Below are 24,127 nucleotides of genomic sequence, written 5' to 3'. Positions count from 1 at the left end.
GGAGGAGGGAAGGGGAAAGGGAGGCAAAGCAGCAAATGGGGGAGAAAAACCTGCAGGGTCATTATCTGTGGTCAAATATCCCGGGGTGCACAAAACATTCAATGGGTCAGCTCTGCTTAGAAACTTGTGCCTCTAAGAAATACTTTGAAGTGACAGATCTGTGGTCCGCCTAGACCAGACAATCCTGTCAAGAGAGTGCCCTCTGTTGTACGTAATGGCCAAACGCATGCCATTGCAACAGACTGCTTTCCTGCAGGCTGTCAAGGTGGGTGATGCCTGCTCTAATTTCAGCTTCTAAACAGCTTTACTTTTCTCAACTACTTATAAATAGGTATGGACTGAGTTTACACCTAGAGGAGCAGAGACCTTGGAAAGGGGCATCTGTGTGTGTCTGAAAACTGTGGCTGTAATCTATCCATGTTCTAGCTGTGCATTACATTTATAACAATGTGGTTTCAGAAGAAACAGAGAGCTTAAAATCCTTAGTAGGATTATTCAGGAAGTTTCCTCTTTACAAGCAATAGCAAAAATTCTATAATGTGTTTATGCTGCAGTATGTACAGAGACATGTATACCCACTGTGTTCATTATTAGGCAGTAACAGCTGTAGTCATTCTTCTCTTTCACATTTAGAGTCCTGGAGGTTTCATGGAAAAGGCTTGGGAATGTTTCTTACACTTTCAAGAGTTTTGTTCAATACTGATTTAGTAATTACTGGAAGTAAGGAACCTACCATCACCTTTGTTGGGAAAGTGTTTCATGTCCTGATATTTCCTGCTCTTTAGAAATAGTGGTTTCCATTTGTAGTGATATCTTCTTGCTGTTTAAGAGCTGTTGTTACTCAGACAGAGCTAACATCTGGGCCCTCGTTGACACCAGCTATGTCTTCAAACAAGTGTAAAGCTCATTAGCTTGTTTTCCAGTATAAGATGTTCAGATGTGCTTAATTTGCATCCAAACCATGCAGCTATCCTGCATGTACTGAGTCTGTCCAGTCAGCAAGACATCCTACTCCTAAGTGTTGTATGCTACTTAACCCAACCAATCAATACTGACAATGCTGAGAAGCAGGAAAGAAATATCAGGTAGAGTAATTCTAAGGACCTTCTAACTACTGCCACATAAAAAGCATCCTTTTCTGACTGACATGTTGGGTTAGAATTCATCTTGTTCAAAGGCTTCACAGATCAAGCTAGGACCTTGTAAGACCAGGCCTGGAGCAGAGTTTGGTACCACACTGAGACTGATGTTGAGAAATGCTGATTTTGCATATTTCTATGTTCCTTATAGAAACAACTGTGTTGTTGGCATCACAACTTTTTGAAAGGGGGCAAAGGCAGAACACAGAACCCCTGGGTTTTGACTAGTTTAAAATGCCTGCAGAAACTGGGGAGAGGCAAATCTGCTCTGGGATTCTTCAGTACATAAGACACAAAGCTCATGGAATGTTTTATTTATCTGGTAAAATGGTGCACAAGGAATTTTTGTGACTTTCATTTTTCCTCTGTAAAATAAACATCTTTAGGAAAAAAGTCCAGGTCTAAACAGGAGCAGGGTTACAGAGCTGGGCTGCCTTTTATAATAAAACAGCACAAAATCCAATCACAAAGAGTAGGTGGAAGATGATATCTGCAAGAGAAACACAGACTAAATGTGAGTAGTTCCTTATCAGCTGTCCTTCACTATTCTCTTCCCACTCCCATCAATGTCACTGCATATCCCTAATGTGGCTCTATCACCGTATTGAATTTTAACAAATAGGCTTTGAAAAGCCTTTTTCAAACCCTCTCTGAATAGAAATGCTTTCAGACATCTCTGTGAGCCCAGTGAAACATGCTTGTTCCTTTTGGGGAAGAGGGTGTGAAAATAAGAGAAAGCAATGTTCAGTATTGGAAGCTATTGATATTTTATTGTCCAGAATGAGAGATGTACCAAAAGGACGAAAAAAAAGTCTGTAATGTTGCTAAATTAAATCTGCTATTGAAATATTTCCCTTTTGGTCAAATTTACTAGATTGTTCAGCTCTTTCGTTGAGCTATGAAGTTTGTGTTGGCAGATTCACTCAAAATCCATATTTGGGACTGATAATTTCATTGTCATACTTTGCTACTTACCTGAGAATGTGTAAAATCTGGATAAAGCTTTGCCTGTATAAAATAATGGAAAAAGATAATGTTGGGATAGCATGTTTGAAAAAGGGCAAAGTTCATCAGTGTGCTTTGTAAAAGCAGAACAGATAACATTGGCCAGATTTTGAAATGCTGGATATTTCATCCTCTTTTATTTACTGTCTGAAGTTATAAAAGGATCCTCAGTTCTTTTATCTTCTAAAATCGAAGAGGTTTTATTGGTGCAACATAATGAACTGTAATAACGCTGCTCTATGTGTATTTGTGATTTTTAGATTGGCTTTCAGGTTGGTGTGGATGTAGTTATAAAGGGCTCTAGTGAGAATGTGATGTAGGCATTCCTTGTTCCAAGGACCTGTTTCGAAGGATGTGCTGGTTCTGCAGAATTGAACCAGCTCAGGGAGAAATTCCTGGTGCCGCCAGGAGGCAACAGTTAAAGGAAACAGGCATTGTTTTATAATGGGGAAACCTAGTGGCAGTTCAATTTGTGTATCAGGAGGGATAGACATGAAGGGTTAACCTACCAGAGCTATGTGCATGCTGTAGTACCAGCTCACCATGTAAAAAATCCCTTTCCTGCTGCTCCTAAGCCTGACCTCTCTCCCACTCATGTACAACCTACCGAAGCTTGTCTGGGCTGTTGCTGAGGTCAAATCCAGGTGAGCAGAGTTTACATTGCTAACTTAGTGTTTAAGTGGTTTGGCCATTGATCATTAATGCCAAATGGGTGCCTTTACTCACTTTGAGCTCTGCTGGAACCCGGAGGGGACCAATTTCTGTTCAAGACTCTTGCTGCCATAGGGGCAAACACTCTGGCATAGGGTTTCTGCTCTCTCTGCTTGCCCCTATGCTGCAGCCACAGGTGGCTCCCAACTACATTGCTTCCCAAAGGGAGAAACACCCCAGAAACCCAGTTACTTACTGCGTACAGTGATCTCTGCCATTAAAACACCTCCGGTCTGTTCCATGCGCTGCTTTCGTTTGTCACATGTCTCAAGAGATCAGAGAGAAAGCCACATATATCAAAAAATACTGCAAATAATTAAAAACTCCAAACCCAATTCTCATGTTCCCAACCAAGGAAATGAAATCTGTATCAATATTGCTGCATATTGATTCTAGAGATTTCTTTTTTCCTCCCTTGTAATTATTGTGTTTTTCTGATGGAGAGATGTGAGGAGAGTCTTTACAGTGCATTTTCTGAGGATTTTGGTGTACCACAACCATTACAGCGACTGTCAATTGTGAAATGGTAAGAAGAAGCCCAGATGGATGCCCACTTGCTAGTCACAGGTCCTCCTGGACTACCCTTTCTATCCTGCCTTCAACAAAACTCTTGTTAAGAAGGAAGTGGGGAGCTGAACTCCATCTGTTTAACCAGTGACCTCTGTGAAGGCTTCTGTTGTTGTTTATTACTAATTGTTGCCCATTGAGTAGAAATAAGAACCACTAAAGCTTTCCATACAAATCATCTCATGTCCTGCACTAATGATGCTTGTCACAGCCGACAAGGTCTGTACTGGAGGCAGTGCTCTACAGATTAAAGGTCCTTGTCTGTCCCCTGACCTTTGCAGATCTCCAGCTGCGGGCATTTTCTTTTCACAAACTCAGCGTGTGGCAATTCTTGTTATGAGTTGCTTGTAAGCACAGCCCCCAGCTTGGTTCAGCCTTAACTGCAGCAGGCCACCAGCTGCATTTTTGGGCTGGAAATGGACTCAAGGGATGTTAGCCTGATTGAGCAATTATCCTGTGCTGGAGGATGAGGAGGGAATTCCACTCTGTGTCTGAAAGGATGAGGTGGATGTTTGTCAGTACTGTCAGAAAAGCAGATGATATGGAGGACTGGTTTTGTGTTTTCTTTTAATTCTGGTCTGTGGCTGGGTGAAAAATGAGAGAAATCTTTAAAGACAAACAAAAATCTAAGCCCAGAGGTTTGGGGGTTTTGCCTTTGAAACTTAGAATTTCCAACAATGCGTATTTGTCAATCCTGCAAGTTTTGCACAGATCTGTGCCCCCTGCTTGGCACTGAGGGTGGGTAATAAACTGCTATCTTAATGTAGCTTCTGGACTGAGAAAACGTTTTGAAAGAAAAGTTGGTTTCATGGGGAGTGATGCTTTCTCTTCTCCAGCAAGAAATACTTGTTGCTGAAATGACAGTATGTCAGCCAAGGAGCATCATAGGTTTTCATTTCAGGTTAAGTAAAATTCAGCTTCACTTTATAGCAATGACACATTCATTGCTTGAAAGAAAGAACAGTGAAGCTCTGACAGTGAAGGAGGAAGAGAGGTGTCTTTAAAGAAATACACTTCAGTAACCCTTGCACCAGTGCTCACCTGCCCACACTAAATAACATGCCTGTATAGCATCCCCACCTAAGCACATAAGAACCTGCTTTTCAACCTCAGTTCCCGCTCCAGTGACAACTTACATATTTCATGCAGAATAGCACAGCTGCAAAGCAGTAACTTACTGCAGGACAGCAAAGAGGACTTTCCCTGAGGATTACAAGGTTTTGCTTGACTAGCAGAGGGCTTTGAGCTAGGTTCAGCTGCTGCCCCCAGGCTACCCTCAGCACCAAGATACTTGGTAAAATGGAAAAGGTTCTACTTTCTCCCCTTTTTCAGGCTTGTGTTTAACTGCAGCTGTTTGTCAGACAGGACTGTAGCCTGGGATGTTGACAAGAACTGAGGTTTTCAGTGGCTATCGCATTTCTCAATGTGTTTAAACAAGTTGCCCGGTGTTGACCCATATGGCATGACAGGGGTCAGGGTGCACAGCTGGCCACTCAGTTTCACGCATTGTGGTGGCTCCATCTACTGAAGCCTTGCTGCTGGCCTTGCACCTGATGTACCCTCAGGAAGGTCTCGACATCCTCTGTCTAAATTTAGCACTGTGTGTTTCTTACCACCGGGCAGGAGAACTTCTCACTGTCACAGATGTGTGTCTCACAGTGCAGCCAGACTTTGGACAGCTTGGGGATGTTACGGAAGCGGAAAGCATTGAACTGGAATGTTGCTCGGCTCGTTTTCCCATTCTCATGCACCACTATGGAGCTGTCTGTGGCACACCTGGTTGTATATGGAGAAGCAGTGTCAGAGCCTCCGTGGTTTCAGAGAGACATCTGAGGTTCCTGATTAATGTATTTCTCCTGATGTGAGCAAGCTTCTCTTTTGCTGCTCATCCCCCAGCTTTATGTCATCCTTAGGGCTGGGCTAGGCTTCCCTAAGTCCCACTTGCACCTACCCCTTGGTGATCAGAGGCCAATGGATCTGGTAGAAATACTCTGAGGAGGGAGTTGCCCAGCAGTTGTTGAGAACCACTTTGAACCTGGGGAGATACAAACCCCAGATTAGCAAAGAATGTCCTGGTTGTCAGTTTATAAATTACGCCTGCTTCCCTTGCTCACCTGTCACTTAAGCCCTTAGCTTCCACTCCAGAAAATATGTCAGAACCAATTTCTGATGTTTCAACGATGAAAGGGGCTTCTTTTATACTTGAAAACTTGGCATTCTTTGAAAGACAAAGAGAAAGGCATTATACATTATCAGTAACATGCAAAGCAAAGGCATAAGGAAACTTCAGACAGCTCTGGAGAGACGGTCTCCAGAAGTCTGGGTTCTTCCTACCTGCAAGCTCCAAACTCTACACCTAGTCGTAGGACTAATGCAAGCCTGAGATGGTGTTTAAAATTCTTCTGTTAATGTCTGGCTTATAATAAGTGACAGAATTTGATGCTATTTGGGTTGTGGTATGTGTTATATCAAACCACGGGTAGGAAGCGAGGTTGCTGCTGCTTTTGTTACACCAGGGGTGGTGGGGGAAGTTGCGGTGTATGAAATAGGAATAGGCTTGGGAGATGGCCATGTATCAGAGAAAAGGAATGAAGGCAAACAGAAAATAGCTGACCATATGCAAAAGTTCGCCACTCTGTGATATATACTTGTGGTGGCTAGCATGGTGGGAGCTGAGGGGACACAAGTGTCCAGAATGAGCTTTGCCTGCTATAGTCATTCACCCATTAAGAGCTAAACTGCTCAAAGAAGTCCAGTGTGCATTACTTGAGTGAAAAATTTTGGCTATAGATACACTGAAGTACCTACCTTAAATCCTGATGCTTTTTACTGCAATAGATCGTAACGAAGCTAGTACCAAAACTACCTAAAGAGTAATATGTTTAGTCATAGCGTTGGTTTACTTAGTTAAATCTACACAGCAGGGTTCAGGAATATGTAATTCTGGAGCTGTTGGACTATTGCTCCCTGCTGTTCTTGCTCAGTTACTTGGCACTGATTTTCTTATATACCTTTCCTGCCTACACAGTGAGGTGCTTTGAGGCACTACATTATTCCCACTGCAGCATCTGATGGATGCACTGAAGTCAAGGCTCAAGGCTGTGTTTAGATCAGTGTTTCATGGCTGTAAAGTACCCTAAGAAATTCTCATTTAACCAAAGATTTCTCTCAAAGGAGAGAACTTGCAGAAATACTGTCACAAAACTCTTACAGTCCTTGCTCTAAAATGAGTTGAACCTGTATAGTGTTTCTTTTATCAAGCTATTTCACTACACTGTTTTAAGGTACTATCTTGCTCTTCACAACAGGTTTCAGTCTTGAAGGTCTGATTTCTGTTCAGGCTCCAGCCCCTCATGCTGCATCACAGCCCTTTGCTGTTAATGGTGTGTCGCAGATTAAAGGGGAGGTGAGGTGGAAGTGTTCCCACTGGGTTATGCTGTAGCTTGGGTGCTGCTTCTGGATGTGGAAATGGGCACCTGAGGAACCTGAAGTATAGCTCACTGGAGGCAGAGGGCCATGTGAGGCAGCAGCAGAGCTGAATAGCAAGACAAAATGAATCTTCTATTTCAATTTTGCCAGAAAGAAAAAAAAGAATATTTCATTGAAATGAACATTTTCTCCCCAGTGAAAATGTGAACAAAATAACAAAGGAATAGTATATCAGCTTTCTGAGTTTGTTCTGTACTTGTGCTCAGTGGGAAAACGGACTGGTACAGTTCAGTCACTCCTTCCTTGACTGCTGGGAGCCCCATGGCCATTAGAACAAAACAGTCATCTGGCAAAATATTAAAGTACCAGAGATCCATTGCTCACTGTTTGTCATTTGTTTTTGCAGCCATTCCATCAGGTGTTGACAGGAGCAGTGTGGTACCTCCTGGTTCCCTGCCGGTATGTACTACCAGTGTGCCATATATCAGAATTAAAGACCACATGGGCTTTTATGAGGCACCCAACCCTGACAAAATGTGATCAATTGGTGCCCAAAATGTAGGTTAAAGGGGAGAAATTTCCATCTGTCTATCTGTGGTAAATAGCCCCTCTTCCTGAGCTATAAATTTAACACAGTACGTTACTAGTTGTGCTGCTTCTAGCTGTGCTAAAATAGAGAGGCTGTTCTGATGCTTTTGGCTGTGCTTTGGTTGGGAAACAGACTCTAGGATCAGGAGCTGGTTGCTCCAGCAGCACAGCAGAATCATGGGGAGGAGAAGGATGTTTCCAAACATTGGCCTGCTATGCAGGAACAAAATTTTATTGGAAACAAAATTCCAGCATGACTTTAAGATCTCTGGGGAACACAAAATATCTGTCAGGTGAGAGGGGACAAGGAAAAGAACTTCAAGAGAAATGCATGGGGTTTTGCTGTGCTGATAGAGACTATGTGATCGCAGCGGTGCCTGCAAATGCATGCTGATCTTCGAGTGGGACTACACTCAAGCTTTGCTCTTCCTTATAAAACTTGTTGGCATGTTAGAAATGTATCTCTCAGCAGAAAAATCTGTCTGACGTGGAGGGATTAAAAGAACAGCTGGCATGCGTCTGCTCTGTTCAGTTTTACTATATCCCTGTAAATCAGCAGAAACAAGGACCCCTGTAATTATCTGTTCCAGCCTAGTAATGTGCTCCATGACACATAAAAGTCAGTAGCAGCAGCCTCTTTTTCCAGCACATAGACTGAAGCCTGCGGAAGATGAAGGCGAAAAGCTAGGTGGCAAAGAGCACTTACAGAGTAGAAGTTGAGGGACAGCTGACTTTCAAATGAGCCGGAGCTCCCATTCTTCACATGGATGGTGGCCACCCTGGGGACATAAAGTTTCTGTATGAGTGAGGTGTGATGTCACCCTGAAGACAGGGTGAGGTGCAGTCACAGAAGAGAACATACCTTTGGTCAAAGGCAGCCTGGTTCACCAGGTAGTTGGCGTTGTATGTGCAGGTGAATGAGTAATTCACAGGTTGGCTCTTCACAATTACTGTGGAGTCATTGGAGATGATGGAGTTGTAGAAGTGATAAACAGGATTCTTGAACTGTGGATGGTGCGACAGAGAAATGTAGACAGGACTAAGTCTTTAAGGCATCAGCTTCATACTTTGAAACATGAAGACTCTATCTGGTGACAGCCCCAGGGAAACAAGGTTTTGTTGCTCTTTATATGCTGTGCTGCCTATGCATATGCCTTAATATATGTATGTTCTGTGTAATACAGGTCTAAGTGGGTTGCTAACACACTATTACTAAGCCTGTAAGTATTTTGCCTTTGGATTTAAAGCAAAAGTGTTGATTCTTCCTTCTCCCTGATACTGCAGTTTGCCTCCTCCTTCCATCAATACTTAAAGCCTACTCGAAGCTGAAGCAAACAGGACTCTCAAGTGAGTTCAGCTGATTTCTGAGTCCAGCTTAGAAATGTGCATCTTGATAGTCTTACCTCTGACTGTGTCCCACAGTATGATTTGTTTTTAGGTGACAAGTCTGGGATTGTGAATTGGTAATACCCCGAATCGTGGATTCCATTGTAGCAAATGCCTCCAAGTGCGAGCTGATTAACCTCCCATCCGTAAGGACACTCCGGAATTTTGGTAATGATGGTTTTAGGATAGCAGTATACCAGAATTACATCTGAAAGGAAAATATGCCTAGAGTGATATTCAGCAGTGGTTTTCTTTCTAATAGATGAGTCTGCATACCTGCTTTCCATTGGGATTAAGCATCCATGAGCAGGGGTGTGTGCTGAAAGGTCCCCTAATGTAACTTTTGTCACACAAAATTGACCTTTGGATTGTTAAATTCTGTCCTTTTTGGACGAGGTTAGCCTTTGCCTTCTAACCAGTGCAGAATTGCTGTAAATTTTGTACCTTTCTGGAATAGCTGATTGAGGAGCAGAGACTCTGCTAAGGAATCTGACTTGAAAAATGGTTGCACAGGTTAGTTTATGCTGCAGAGCTGGCTTCTGCAATGCTACCACCTCCGTAAAAAGAATATTGGTGAAGTTGTTTGCTAGGTAGATCTGCACCTTTCTGTAGTGGTGTTATATCTAGGCCATGACAGATATTCTGCCCTTTCTCTCCTTGCACTGGCATTGCAGCACCAGCGCAAAATGGATTTTTACAATTCTCAAGTTAAAAGCTGAGATCTAAAAAGGAACCAAAAAGCCTAGCCCTGTTAATGGCAATAATAAATGCATTGAAAAGCCTAGCCCTGTTACTAGAAATATTAAATGAACTGAAACCCTAGCCCTGTTAACAGTGATGGCTGATAGCAGTGCAACGTATTTCCAACCATGGTGACTACTAATAGAATCATGAATATTGAACATCATAATTATAGCAGAATAGGATGTTTTTCAAACAGAACCATGCAGTGTGAATTTGAATACCTGATGGGAATTAAAAGGGCAAATACTGGCTAACCATTAGTGACCTGAAAACTGAGAAAGACTTCCAATTACTATAGTTATAAAAAAGACACCCTGCCTGGAATTAACCAATTATTTCTTTTAAAGCCCTTCAAAGTCATTTTTATCATAAAAGCCTCATTTTGCAGCCTTTCCATGTCTGTTAGGGAATGCTCAGGGAAGGACAACTAGGGACCTTATCAACTTGCTCCTTTAGGTCAACAAACTTCAGCACACGCAGGCTGGTTCTGCTTGAGTTGATGGGCGCATCTGCAACACTGGTGACTTTACAGCTATGAAAATTCCTGCAGTTCAGAGAAACTGCTTGTGCAAATGAAGGTACCTAAATAAATGGCCAGAGGGCCAAATATTTCAGATATACCATGAAATTACTGACAGTAGTCTGACATCAGTCATGCACATACAAAGCAAAAACTCTATATTGAGCCATATTCCAGCACATTTCTAAAGCACATTTCTTAATTGTAGTAAATTCTGTATTACAGGTCTTGCATGAGATCATTTGTGTTTCTACGCAGAAATCAGTGTGCAATTAAAGCCTTAACTTCAATGTGTTTTTTTCTCATTTAATACAGCAGTGTGGTTCAGCAGTTCAGCCCAGCACATTCATTCACCACTAGCCGTCTGATTGCAGTCAGTGGGACTAAAGCCCAGCTTATGCATAAAAGATCTGCTGCATCTAGCCTGTGCTATTGAAGATAATTTCTAATTGTTGCTGGTTTCTTTGCCAGTTTATGCCTGAATTTTTCTTCTGATTAACTTCATTGCACTATAATTATTGCACAGAGTTAAGCATTCTGTTAAGCAATTCTCTGTGGGCTGGGACTTCAATGGTGCGTGCTTTACCATGCTAGCTAAAAGCAGATCAATAAAAGAAATGTAAGGATTAACTCTCAAGAATCAACAGCTTAACTTTCTGAAGAAAAACATTTCCACTTTTATATAGAAAAAGAAAAACAAACCCCAACCCTTTGGCAGTTTAATTACAAGAGAAGACCATAGGAGACTTAAGTTATTTTACCTGCTTTATTTGGAATGCAAGGCCCCGCAAGAGCTTGAGCCAAGATGACCAGCAGATAAATAGTAAGAGTCAACATTTCTTGCAATGATCTGAGGACACAGGGAATAAAAGCTGAAGTTGTTTCCAAAACTGGAAATAAAGCATTGACTGCAGACCTGAAGCTGCAGTTACTCTTAACCATGCTCTTGCAGAGAGAAAAAAATAACACTAGTGATAGTCTGTCTCCCAGCATAACTGCATCTACAGGATAAATGCTTCCAAGACCGTTATTAATGCTGTGCCAATTTTACTATTTCAGTTTAGCAGTGGCTTTTGATTATTCTAGCTTTTATTTGTTCTTGTAAAGAGATGAAACCCGAAGTGTTAATATAACCAAATGAAACTGAAACAATGGGAGCTGACAAAGGGAGAATAGAAATTACTAGAAGAAATATGATGCAATAGCACACATATTGTGCTTATAAATTAAATGCTGACACTGTTCTCTTTGGTGATGGCTATCCTGATGTATATAACCTTAAGATCATGTAGCTCAGTTTTGGTAAATTATACATTTTCTTCTTGACTGCTAAATGCTGAGGGTTTAGGAAAACATACACACCAGTAATTTACATTTCCACTTCAGGCCTTAAACGCACAAGCTGTTCCCACAGGCAGAAAGAAGCATGTACAGTCTGTGGGACTGGGATGTGAGCTCTCATATCTTCCCTTTGTAGACACTCTTCAATGTCTGCCCTTACATACACATCACTAAGCAGACCATCAGAAGTAACAAATGTTATTTAGGTAAAGAAAAAAAGTCTTCCTGATTAAGTATTTACAACAAAAGAAAATCAGTTTCAACATTTTCACTCAGCCTCTATTTAAAGAAATGTATTTAAGAAAAAGCTCATACAATACATTTCAGTGACAATTCCTTCTAATGATAATCCTGTGCATTATATAAGAAGTTAAATATTATACGTACGAGGCAAGAAGGGGCTAAGTATTTCAGATTTTCATCCCGGTCTTATTCCAATAGCTGCGCTCTCAGCTCTTCCCAAGATGTCCCCTTTCAAATGAACCCAGCTGGTGTTATCTTCTCTTTATATAAGCAATCTTGTAAAAGGAGCCCATCTCTGGGTTAAATCTCAACCCGCCAGTATTGTCCAGTGTGGCAGGAAAAAAAAAAAAGAGTTATAGAAAAGCAGTTCTTTTCCCCTAGATGGGACTGTCCTGCTGCTACTGGATTTTTAGGAGTCTTTCTATGGTGGCTTTTTTTAGGTCTTGAAAGTAGTTGAACAGAAACCTGCTGAAGGTTTCTAACTTACACAACACCTTTGGTTTACAAGTTAATTAGGAAAATGTAGAATTTCTGCAGAGGTGAAGCCACAGCTGCCTTCTAGAATTCAGGTAAAAGGTATTCATAGGAATTAGATGCTTGTCTTGACTGGCTTATTAACGATGTCAGCCTCTCGTGCCATGCAAATGCACAAAAGTAATTTCAACAGATCACATTTGGGGTTGTTTTGGGGTTTTCACTTATTTTTTCTAAAAGTAAACAGGCATGTAATCTGAGTTTATGTAGGACATTCTATAAACCTGAGTATTATACTGTATAACTGTGGTACCCAATACTAACTGCATACAAGACTATGTAACATACATTTAATATTGCAATATAGAATGTGCAAAATTCACCATTGCATATAAAACTGAAACAAACTTGCTCTTCACATGACCATCAGTCATGTGGTTGGTGTACGATTGTCTTGGACAGCTGGTAAGATATTCTGGTGACCTACTACATCCTGCTTGTGTTAGCTTTTAGTGAAAGGCCCAGAAAAAGGACTTCATTACGCTGCTGCTATTTTACATGCCTGCTTAAAAAACATGAGTTGTAAACAGTCTTGACACATAAACTGGCACAGGCTCAGCTTTGGGCATGTGTGTATCCACCCAGATTCAGGTGGTGTTGAGCTACTTATGCTTTGATACCTGTTTGGAGTCACAAAACACAGAGGATCTCACAGATCTTGCCTGTGGGACCCAGTCCTGTGGGGCTCCTCAGAGATGGTTTTAGTGTCTCCTTCTGTGGAGAGACTCATTCTGCCTCATCTGTGGCAGGGGTTTGGTGTGGGTCTGCCTTCTCTCAAGCATGTAGGGGTTATGCAGTGGTAAAGCAGTTGTTTGGAGTTTTTGAAGGAGGAGGGCATGGGGTGGAAGAACACAGTAGCCTTGACCTTAACCTGAAATGCTAGACAGTGAGTTTACAGCTCTCCTGTGGGTGAGATTTATGGATGTACTTTTAAGAGAGCATTCACTACAAGGAGTATCTCAAGCCAGATGGCATTAGCAAAGCATGACTATGACTACACCATGCGCTAGTAGTAACGGATGCTAGCTATCTCCCAGAGATGATGGTTTGCAGACGAATCTACAATGAAAATGTTTGTAAGTAATTAGGGTGACTTCTGCTTCTTGCAAACTGATCAAAAGCCCTAAGGAAAGGTTGAAAAGCCTATAAATTTCTGTGTTTAGTTTCAAATAATAAGCCTGATCCTAGACCTGAAGCTTCATCATTTGCAATACACAGCACATAATAGGTTACTCTCACTATTCTTGTGAGCCAAGTCCTGCAAGCCATCACATTCTGATTTAAATGAGATTAGTTAAAGGTGTACACACAGACAAAATCCTTTGGCCAGGGTTTGTTATTTTAATTAAATTAAAGAATAATCCACTAAACAAGAACCAAAGCTCATAATTGATTTGGTGTGTCTGCATTAGGGATTAACCTCAATAGAAATCCTAAAATAAGGAAGATTTAACTCTAGGTATCTCTGTTTTTAGCCTCAACCCTAAATCCTGCAGGCATGGAGGCCCAGATTTGATTTCCTAAAACCAACTCTGAATATATACTGTGTGTATACACTGAATGTAAGCTGTATGTATATTGACTTAGTTTTGTCTTTCTGTGTGTGTGTATTTGGTCTGGAACCAGAACCCAGGGTCTTGTGAGACATTATGACCCACCCTGTTATCAAGCATATATATAGGTCAGAAACAAGGAGAGGCTTGCAGGAGAAAGCTTGTGACATAAGTCCATGAGAAAGGCCTTATGACCCTGTACAAACTGATTTTTCAAGCTCAAGGGCCCTGGGGTTGGACTTGGTCTTGCAGGTCTGCCCACACAGGGCTAATCTGGAGCATAAGATATATGGCTAGTCTTGATTTGGCATAGTGTAGGTGCCTTGCTAAATATTACACAAGTGCTCAAGCTCGCCGTAGCATTAACACAGCACTTGAAAGACAAATTAGCTTTGTTCTGATGATATTTAGTTAGCAAATACTGTAATTAAGTTATCATTGGTGTAATGCTGCAGGTTTCAGTGGAATTACAAGATGGAGCTAGTCCCATAATTTGTGAAAGAAAATAAATCTCTCACTAGCTTCTCACAGGAAAGCAATCTCCATGTACATGATATCCCTTCTAAAAGGGGTGAAAGGTAGAAAACAAAATGAAATCCATGAAACAAATTTGGCAGAAGTACCAGCTGGTGTATAGTAGTTTCCATTTGCATGAGAAACAAGCACAAAATGTACCTAAGCCAACCAGTATTTGATACCTGCTCTGATCAAAGGTGAAGGCTTGGGGAAGGGTTAGGTTTCTTTCAGTAATTGCACACATAGAAAAAGGAAAGCCATTAAATTGCAAAGCAGACCATTGAGGATTGTTGTATTTTCCCAACTCTTTCCAAGCTCACTGAATAATCTCAGCAACCTAAGTATCTGTAAAGATTTTGACAAAGACCAAATAAAGGCCTTATTGTGAATTTCACCTCCAAGGGCAGCTTGTCTCTTCAGCTTTGTTCCTCACATTGTGATGGAAAGCTGTGTGAGTATCTGCTGTCTGGTTCTTACATGACGAAAACGAGGTTCTGCTGTTTGAATCTGCAAGGGGTATTGTGACATCCAATTTTCATTGGTTTGGACAAAACAATAAACCTGAAGAGCCCTTTAGCTATATGGAAGAACTTTATGGGATAATGAGGATCAATGGAGCAGCTAGTTGATTCCAGGAGGAATGAGATCTCGTGACACTCACTTAGAGGCTGTAATGCACTGATGATCGCATTTCCAACCACATACTCAGTTTTGTTTGACATAAGGAGCGTCTTTATCCCACAGGCATGGAGACACCCATGCCAGGTCTGGAAGTGTGGTGACTGCATTTGTATTGAGCCTTATCTGAGTTAATGGGTCTTGTTGAAAATGCAGAATTATGCTGGTACAGTCAAACTTGTCCTGGATCTGAAGCCTCCAGTGAGCTGTGCTGTGTAGATTCGTTGCCTCGAGTCATAAATACCATACGGATTTCAGCATCATTTTGCCTGTTATAGAATAAATACCATTCCAATAGTTAGTTACACATGGCACGTGGTTGGTCACTCACTTCAGCACATGATTGAGTCACCAGCCCTGGAGGTATTTAACAGGCATCTGGATGTGGCACTTAAGGACAGTTTACTGGTGAACTTGTCAGTGTTAGTTTTATGGTTGGACTCAATCCTCAAGGTCTTTTCCAACCTAAATGACTTACTAAGATTCTATTCTGTGATGTTTCAGCCTTGTGAGCAGGTGATAGAACTGTGCGTATGCATAAAAGAGCACCTGAGGTCCACAGATACCCTGCACCCTAAGTCCTCAGGTGGCTGATATTCTTCAGTGTACAAAACAAACCAGGAGCAGGAGAAATCAGAGGAAATCATGTTTGTGGGAGAGAAAATCACATAAAAATTAGAGGTGAGGGTTCAGGCCACCGGAAGAGCTAATCTGCTCTAAACTTGCTCATGCATCACCTGCCTGTCTGTGTAACTACATGGCACTGAATCATTTTCAGCAATCACCTGCAGCATACGCTTGGTGAGACAGTGCTGCTGTTGGTACATGCTCTGCCTGGTGAAGAAGCACACTCCCAACTGAAGAAGCACTCTGCTTCTGATATTTCTGCTGTCCAACACATTCACACAGACATTTACAACAGCAAATCTTGCTGAGCACAGAATTGTGGCTGAAATAAACAATCATATTTCATGTTCATTTGAATGCCTGATCCTGTCGTTGTTTAACTTTACCAGCGTACTCAGAGTAACATTATTTGGAAGCTTTTCCATCAAAGTTTTGTCTGGAGTTCACTACTACTGGAAGAAAACATCGACTTCCAGCTGAGTTTCCTAGAAACTTTTGTGTGGGTAAGTGTTTTATTTGGTATTTTGTTTTACGGGCTGTATTGGAGCTAGCTAGTTATGCAGGATAAGGTTTTGGGGCTTGATTTAATAAAGGCATGAGACATGTAAAACAGGTCATGCAAGACTGGAACTGGTGACTCTACACAGGTCAGGTGAGACCATAGTCTGCTGCCATTTGGAGGTGCTTAAACTTGCCAGGCACTTGATTCATTTGCCTAGGCAAGGTATGTATTACATTAACAGGTGCTGTAAGGTGGCCAAGATATTCACATCTGAGACACAGGACCTCTAGAAGACTCTAGGAGGCTTGGAGTGGGATCTGGCGGCCAGATAGGGTACTCAAGGACAACTTAAATGGCACTAGATGTCTGTGGACATCTGAATGGAGACCAGCCAGGCACACTGCTCTGGTTGGCTTGACATTCATTTTCTGTTTGCCTTGGAAGTCTAATCACCCCTGAATGCTCTGTGGCACACATGCCTGAGCCTGCTCCAGCTGGCACAGCACCCTCAAATATTCACTGAGTACCCAAGGCTAGATTCTAGATAGAAGTTAGAGCACTTCTGGGGAAAGACAGCTTTGAACTCAACAGGCAAAGGAGAATAAAATCTGGGTCTCCCAAAGCCCTGGGCAAGGGCTCTGACCACCAGGCCTGTCTCCTCCAGCTGTCCTTTGAAAAGAACATGCTATAATCAGCACTGCTGTCCCATGGGGTATGTGCCATAGCAGAACTGCAGGTATTTTCTGTTGAGAATATGTGGATTAAGTGTTTTGTAGTGGGATTATGCTGCTGGAGTCACCTGAATGGGGCCTAAATGGCTTCCAAGTTTGCTTAAGTGCTTTTTTGGATCTCAACCATGCTGCCCTGTATAACACCTTGTAAGCTTTTTAGTTCTTATTATCTCAACAACAGGTCTTGATCTCTTGGCAGTGTGGGGTGGGAGGATGCAGTGGAGGATTTTAAGAGGAAGGTGAGAAAGAAGGCAGAATGGACTCTTTGCGTCATTCATTAGTTTAATCTTCTCAGGTTTGCAGCTGGCTCTGACCCAATAACCATTGCTCTTCTTGCTTCAGCAATGCTCACTTTTCTGGATGCTATCCCACTAGTGCTGGGAAGGTTGCAGTAAACTGATGTTTCTCAGCTTAGGTTGCAGTATGTCACTACAACTTTGAAAGAGTGTGTAGCAGCTGCCTGATTCCTGGCCATGATGCGCTGGCCATAAATAATGCTGCTCACCCAGCCTACATGCTTTGCTACGGAAAAGCTGACAAGGAAAAGGACTGCAGTGCAGTGAGGCTTTAAAAATATCTTAAAGGCAAATTTCACCTCTGATGTCCCTCAGTAGCAGTTCTGTTGAGCACTGAGGAGCTGCCCCGAATGTATGTTGCTTGTTTTAAAAATATGATTAAGTAGGAAAAAACAAAACAAAAAATAAAGAAAAATGCAGGGGCAAAGTGATAAAGAAATTTCAGAAGCAGGAGGAATGTAGAATTACAATAAAGAACTTGATTTCTGCCTATCTTGGAAGCGCCTCCACCTATTCACATTCCCAGGCCTAGAAACCTTTCCTCAGATTTACAATCCGCATTGCACTAGGAGTCTAGGGTACTCATGCTCCCTTCTTTAACACTTCTATCCTTAACTGAGCTGCAGAACCTCTCTCCAATTCCCTGGTTACCTGGTGGTCTGAGACAGCTGAATTACAAACCTGCTTGGTGGATCTGGATAGGCTTGCATAAATGGAGGACTGGTAAAAATCAGGTTCTAGAAGTGGTCACAATTCCCATCCTTTGAAGAGTTAAGATCCATTCATTTTCCCTATGAAATAATCTCTCAGTACCTGTAGTGCTGCCCTCTCAAATCAAACACAAAGCTCTGCATTTCTGCTTTAATCAGCTCCTGATTAAAATCACAGCTCTGGTTTCCCAAGCTGCATAATCCTGCTAGCTCATTCTTAGACCTACTTTTCCTAGCACACTGTATCCATTATACTAGTGTTGTCCTCAGTTTTAAAAGTTTGTGGTTTTTCAGCAGTCTGATAGCATTCTGCTTGGAGACAGTCTCTCTTGCCATGAAAAGGATCTGTTTGTTATAAAGAATTACGTGGTTTTGAGAGCTACACATATCAAACTTAACTGTATTAATTACCTTGTGCTGTGCTTGTAAAGTGATCATAATAATGCTTATCACAGTTTTAGTACTGCTATCTCTATCGTGCAGATAGGGGAACTGAGCCGCAGAAAGGCAAATGTAGGGTTCTTGAGCTGGCCATGCTGCTCTTATTTCCTCTGTATCACTGTCACAGTAAGTAGCTTGGAGGAAAAACTGTCCAAGCAAGCTTTGGATGGGTTTGTCCTCTGAGTAAGAGAAGCTTTCTGGGGTGCTGCAGGAGTAAGAGAAGCTTTCTGGGATGCTGTAGGTCTATTGTCTGGACTGTCAGGCCATGTCTTCCAGAACATAGGCCTTCCATTTTACCACCCAAAGTAGTAAACTGCCCTGCTTGTCAGCTTGTCAGTTTACCACTCACACTGGCCTTATGGCTTATTAATGATTTGATGACTCACAATCCATCCCAGTTTTGTTTCTCAGTGGATTTTTTTTTTCTTATGCCATAAACAAAGTTTTTCTTCTCACTTTGTGAAGACATAGCCTTTAATTCATCTAGCCTCCAAAAACCTCACTAAGGCTTCCCATAGATAACAGGTGAAATTTCAGTTAAAGATCAGTTAAAGGATATAGTTTTCTTCAAACTGCTCCAACACGCTAACAATGATATACATTGAGATGATTCTTTCCATTCAACATGTTTTATAGCAGTAGAGAGATGTTACAGGCTCCATGGACTGGGATGAAGCAGAGCAATCAAGTCTAGAGGCCTCAGGCACTCAGGTATTCATCTGCTTGTTTCTTTATGACTCAACCAACCACAAATAAAACCCAGATCTTCCTATTTTAATAGGCTGTTTGAAGATAGATTATAATAGAATCAGTGAAACACCAAATGTAAGAGATGGCTGTGTTACTGCCCATATACAGCTCTTCAGAGATTTTTCACAGGCTTCCTCTGATAACCAAGTTTGAGAAAGTTGATGCCTTTGCTTTTTCTTCTGTTGAGCTGTAGTTGATGTTGCATTGATTTGCTCAAAATCAATTTGACCATCTTGTATGGTGAACATAAGTACTATTTGCTAGCTCTTAAATGACAGTTTCTGTCTCCTAGTGTGGCTCACTAATGGGATCAAGTATGCACTCTGCAGAAAGCGATCATTTCAAGTTAGCTGAACAGAACATTGTGGTCATCTGCAAAATGCTTGCAACTATAATATAGAGTGGCATTCATATAATATGTCCTGTAAGCTATTCCAGAAGTATGACACTGCAGTTCTCTCTGTGAAAATCCCTCAGGGGTACCTGATTACCTTCCAAGGATTCATGGAGTTGCACTCCTCAGAAACCCACTATAGCTCCAACTACTCAACACTCAAAGACAGATTGTGCTGAAGACTCTAGACTGATGATGTTTTTAATGATGCAGCAGGCTCTGCTGCTGTTTGTTTAGCTAAGATTAGAAGTTGACCCTATGTTCCTGAATTAACTTTCACGTAAAAATACAAGTTATCGATTCTGATTATTTTTATGGAATTACAGTCTCTACAGTCAAAGCTTAAAAAGGCATCTTCCTTGAACTGTGTCAGCTCTTCGGTCATTTTGAAATGAAAAGTGACTGGGCCAATTGATATGTATGAGCAATAACCCCTGAGCAATTTCCAAGGTAACTCCTTAACATGCTGTGTTGGACATCTACAGGTATTTAAGATTTGGAAAGCTTGTTCTAAATGCTTGAAAACAGCTGGATAAATTGAATAAGTGTTAACTGGACAGACCTTGGTCTATTGACTGCTTGGCTGTACTAAAAGCATATAAAGTTGAAGAGTTACTCTTTGCATCTCTGAATGGTCTTGATATCTAAAAGAATTAGTAAAAAGAACAGGGAGTACTGAATCTTTGACAGCAATAGCTGGTCAAGATAGATACATTAGTGATATTTCAGAAAGTATGTGAGGTATAAAGTGCTGACTTGAAATGCTGGGAAATGGTCTGTTTTCACAGGCTTTTCCTTAACATCAGTTTTGGGTTTTCTCAGTGGGCTTCAAAACAAGACATACCAAAATCAATATCCAGTTCTGAAAAATATAAACTGATATTAGAATATTCAGATACACCTTGCTGGAAACCTTATGGTAAAGAAAAATGTAGTTGAAATGCACGCACCCTACATCTAATTCTGGGGTTGGGTGGCATGGTATTATTTTAGGTAAATAAGTGAATATGAATGTACATAAGATATAGCAAAGATGATGTTTTCTATGTTTGCAATACCTTTAATTCCAGTCTTTCAGATATCCTTAAAAGATTTTCTCCAGACACCAACTGGCCAGGAGATGGTGTCAGTGGTGTACTTATAAACAGACAACGCATGACAAAGAAAAGCAAAGTGACTCATGCACTCATATGAACTCTGGTGAAGACATCTCACCCTCCTCTAAGAGCTGCTCCATCTCTTGGGCCTTTGATTGGCCTGTTCTGATTATTTGCATTATCAATAATAACTATTATTTAGTGTTGCTGTTTCAATATTGCAAGCAAGCAATGATATGAAGGCAAGCATAATTTTCTTGACTCATTTGGGATATGTTAATTGCCTAATTCATTACCTAATAATTTATTATCAGGTAATTAAAAATATAATAGACCAAAGCTTACATCCCTCAGGAACCGCAGATGTGAGTGAAATAAGTTCCGTCCTCCAGACATTTTTGACTTCTCTTCTGAGCTTTAATCTGTGGCTAGTAATAGGTAGTTTGGAAAGATGTTCCTCTCCAGGACAACAAATGCCACATGTCGTTCTGGGCAACCTGATCTAGTTGAAGATGTCCCTTTTCATTGCAAGGGGGTTGGACTAGATGACCTTTGAAGGTCCCTTCCAACCCAAAATATTGTATGATTCAATGTTCCCTTCCTCCTTCAATTCCTGTCAGAAGCCGACTCAGCTGAGATCCCCAGTTGCAGAGTGACCTCAAACCTGTCAGTTTCCTTTTCTATCACCATTGTTGATTCCTCATTTCTTCACTTTCTAGTCTTTATTTTCCTCCTGTAGTTGCAATCTTTACCGTCTGTCCGATACGCCACTAAAACTACACGTCTGCAGTTACTATGTAATGCCACCTTCTGGTGTGGTGGGCTGGCTTCTCACCCTCACACCTCCTCTATTGTTTCCACTCTCACCAGCCTTCTGTTCAGATATCACTTTCATTGGGCTCACTGATGAGCTCAATTGAGCAAACTCAATTGAAATTGAAAAAACCTCAATTGAGTAAACACTGATGCTCATAGGGTCTCCACTTCATGACTTTGCCTGTGCTACTTAAATAAGCTTGTGAGATTATCGTTGTAAATCTTTCCTTCCAACACTCCCTCACTTTGTGCAAGGTCGCAGTGGTGCTTTCCTGATTGCTTTTCCACCTCTGCTCCTCTCACTGGGAGTATGCCATCAGCCAGGAAAGGCTCTGCGAGCAAGGAAACTAGTTAGTGTTGGGCAGTCGATGGTGGTCAACTAACACAGCTCCTTGGCACTAGGCTGTTGCTATGACCCGAGGTTATTCATGCACTGTTTTGCACTTTATCAGCTATTTTAATCATTACCAAAGAGAAGGAAACAAAGGCTCTTGTACTTCGTGTGTTACTGTGCAGTCATAGCCAGCGTGGACCCTTTAGTCTCAGCCTATGCTCTCTTGAAGTGAGGAGACCTCACCTCTTGAAGTGAGGTACAGCCTAAGTTTGCTGCTCAGAGGCCCCAGAAACAAAAAGGAGAAACAGGGAAAACAGTACCTTGATATTTCATTGCGCTGCCTTCTTCAGGGTGGTTTCCACAGCTTCGTGTGCAAGGGAACCTGCCCCAGCCTTCCCCAATGCACAGACTGTCTTTGCCTCTCATTTTGCAGAGATCACACAAAAAGGGGTAGCTTCTCTTGCCCTCTTAATACTTGTCTGTCCATGCTAAAGCTGGGGGCATCCTGATACAGTTCTTGTGCAGGGATATGCCCTGATACTTGTATCTAAATGGCTGTGTTATCTACAATAGTTATTATCTTTCAGATTTATACTGGAAAAGTGTCCTGGATGGCCTAGGAATAGAGCCATCAGGAGTAAAGGTCACTGAAATCAATCATGCCGGTGATTTATTTATGTAGTTGACTATTGTGACAGTAATAGGTTTTCCTGCTTGGCCAGTAGGCTCTAAATGTGAAGATATTTTTTTAAATTGCATAGCTATTCTAATCAAAACTTCCTGTTTATTGTCAAGTATCTTAACTCTAGGGGCACTTGGCATCTAAATACCTCTAAAAATGGATCCAAGTGATTTAGATGGCTAATTTCTGTTTTCAAAATGAGTTCTTTAGGAGTCTAAATGTAGTAATTTTTCAGGATTGCTAAACTAATGGTCCTCTTTCCACTGTTATTCAGCATTGGAAGCTTCTGCATCTATGTTTGCCAAATAAATCTATTGCTCTTTGAATTTCACATAGGACAGCTTTTTAAAAAATAAATCCTATCTATCACAAAATACCTTTTCTTATGAAGCTGCTTTGCCTGCAGTAAGACTGTTTTACAACGAGGCTGGAGCCCACCACATGTTCTTCAAATTGGTCTTTGTCCTGCTAATACAGAGAGCCTCCATCATTTCTGAGGGCAACTTGGATTCATTGCCCTGAGAATGCTGCAGAAAGGATCATGTGGAAAAGCAGTGTAGACCCTGAAGATGATGTGTTGCCCTTAACTTATTTAAAAATGAGAACTGGTAAGGAGGTAATGCTCAATTCTGTCATGATAATATATTTATAGGATATATCAATATTTCTCTAGAGTTCATCATTTCAACTTTTCATCTAACTTCTGCAGAGAATGTGAAAATATTACAGTGTTCTTCAGGATGGAAACTCTGAAATTTGATCAGTTGTGCTTACAAAGCTGGAAGTGCTTCTTGTTTGGGAAAGTTTCTGTACCCCACAGTTACCTGAAGAAGAAGTCTCATCTCCCAGGAATTATATAGACTGGAATTTTTACTTTGGAAGAGTGGAAGGAAACATCTGCTTATTCAGTATGTTTCCTTCTAAAAGCTGTTCTTTAAGAAATTGAAAAGGCCTGAGTGTGTAAGTGAAACTGCGCTTGAATACAGCAATAGTTAATACAGAATTGGAAATTTGTGTATGAGAACGTGAGAAAGCATAAAGTAGGCATGTGTGATTTGGGTACAGGCGTACATGGAATATGGAATATTCCAGGGAATATTGCTCAGGGAAAAATCCCCATGGAAACAGCAACAGAATTCAGGAAATACTTAATCAGTAGCTTGACCATAAATGCAGCTCAAAGTTGGTAAATAAGTGACTACTCAAGGTAAGGGTAAGGGTGCCAGAACAGGAGTTTCTGTTTTTTAACAGACTACTGCCTGTTAATTTAAATGGGCCTTTAGCCTCATGCCTCTTAGATGTAATGTTAAGAAACTCCTTAGGTGTCAATGCATCATGTTTTGTTAAAATATTTCATTATTTTCTTCAGGCTGTCTTTGAGCTGAGAGATCTGTTGATTAAAAGGTCATTCAAGTGCTACAGGTAGGATACCCTTCAGGAGATTACTGCCCTCACTCCTGCTGTGATTGCTGTTGTTGTAGTGATGATGTTTTTCAAATACTGTTTTGGAAAGAAAATCTAGGGTCATGATTAATATATAATTATGATAATGAATTATGATGGCTGCAGTATGCCTTCCTGTAATGCCAATGGGAGATCTGCGTGCATACCCACAATAAGATAAGAGTCTTTAGGTGGCATTTACAGTAATTAGATTAATTAGAGAGGTGTTACAGTAGTATTACTGCTGTGCAGCCCTTGGACTGACTATTCAGCTAGTCCATGTGCAAGGACAATACTTCCCCTTATTTTGGTGAATAAGGACTATCACAGTTACCTGGGAAGAGGCTGGC

The 24,127-nt window shown here is 41.3% G+C and overlaps 1 protein-coding gene across 2 annotated transcripts; it reads right to left on the bottom strand.

Moving 5' to 3' along the window:
* Positions 1 to 1,424: 1,424 nt before the first annotated feature.
* On the bottom strand, positions 1,425 to 22,207 carry TECTB (tectorin beta). Of its 2 annotated transcripts, none has more exons than XM_061372669.1 (11): positions 21,973 to 22,207; positions 10,851 to 10,939; positions 8,843 to 9,033; positions 8,302 to 8,444; positions 8,146 to 8,218; positions 5,537 to 5,640; positions 5,374 to 5,457; positions 5,036 to 5,198; positions 3,052 to 3,121; positions 2,115 to 2,147; positions 1,425 to 1,629 (listed from the first exon to the last, which is right to left on the bottom strand). In XM_061372669.1, exons 2-11 carry the CDS (start codon positions 10,924 to 10,926, stop codon positions 1,577 to 1,579), a joined length of 990 nt encoding a protein of 329 aa, XP_061228653.1. In that variant the 5' UTR covers positions 10,927 to 10,939; positions 21,973 to 22,207; the 3' UTR covers positions 1,425 to 1,576. The 2 variants fall into 2 exon arrangements, with proteins under 2 accessions (XP_061228653.1, XP_061228654.1); XM_061372670.1 differs by lacking the exon at positions 21,973 to 22,207 and adding an exon at positions 11,814 to 12,023.
* Between the last annotated feature and the right edge of the window lie 1,920 nt (positions 22,208 to 24,127).

This window comes from Neopsephotus bourkii, unplaced genomic scaffold (genome assembly GCF_033783945.1).
Source record: "Neopsephotus bourkii isolate Nb327-2 ecotype Australia unplaced genomic scaffold, CSIRO-AGI_Nbou_v1 NB_1615, whole genome shotgun sequence".
NCBI classification, from domain to species: domain Eukaryota; kingdom Metazoa; phylum Chordata; class Aves; order Psittaciformes; family Psittacidae; genus Neopsephotus; species Neopsephotus bourkii.
Note: the sequence above shows the minus strand (reverse complement) of the source record. Positions and strands in the feature narration are given on the sequence as shown.

Excerpts from the sequence above, each read along its gene's own strand:
- TECTB (XM_061372669.1), bottom strand. The coding sequence starts at position 10,926 with ATGTTGACTCTTACTATTTATCTGCTGGTCATCTTGGCTCAAGCTCTT. Across the intron at positions 5,458-5,536 it reads GCTAAGGGCTTAAGTGACAG|GTTCAAAGTGGTTCTCAACA; the intron begins GTGAGCAAGGGA and ends GTATCTCCCCAG. Across the intron at positions 1,630-2,114 it reads CAGATTTTACACATTCTCAG|ATATCATCTTCCACCTACTC; the intron begins GTAAGTAGCAAA and ends TTTCTCTTGCAG.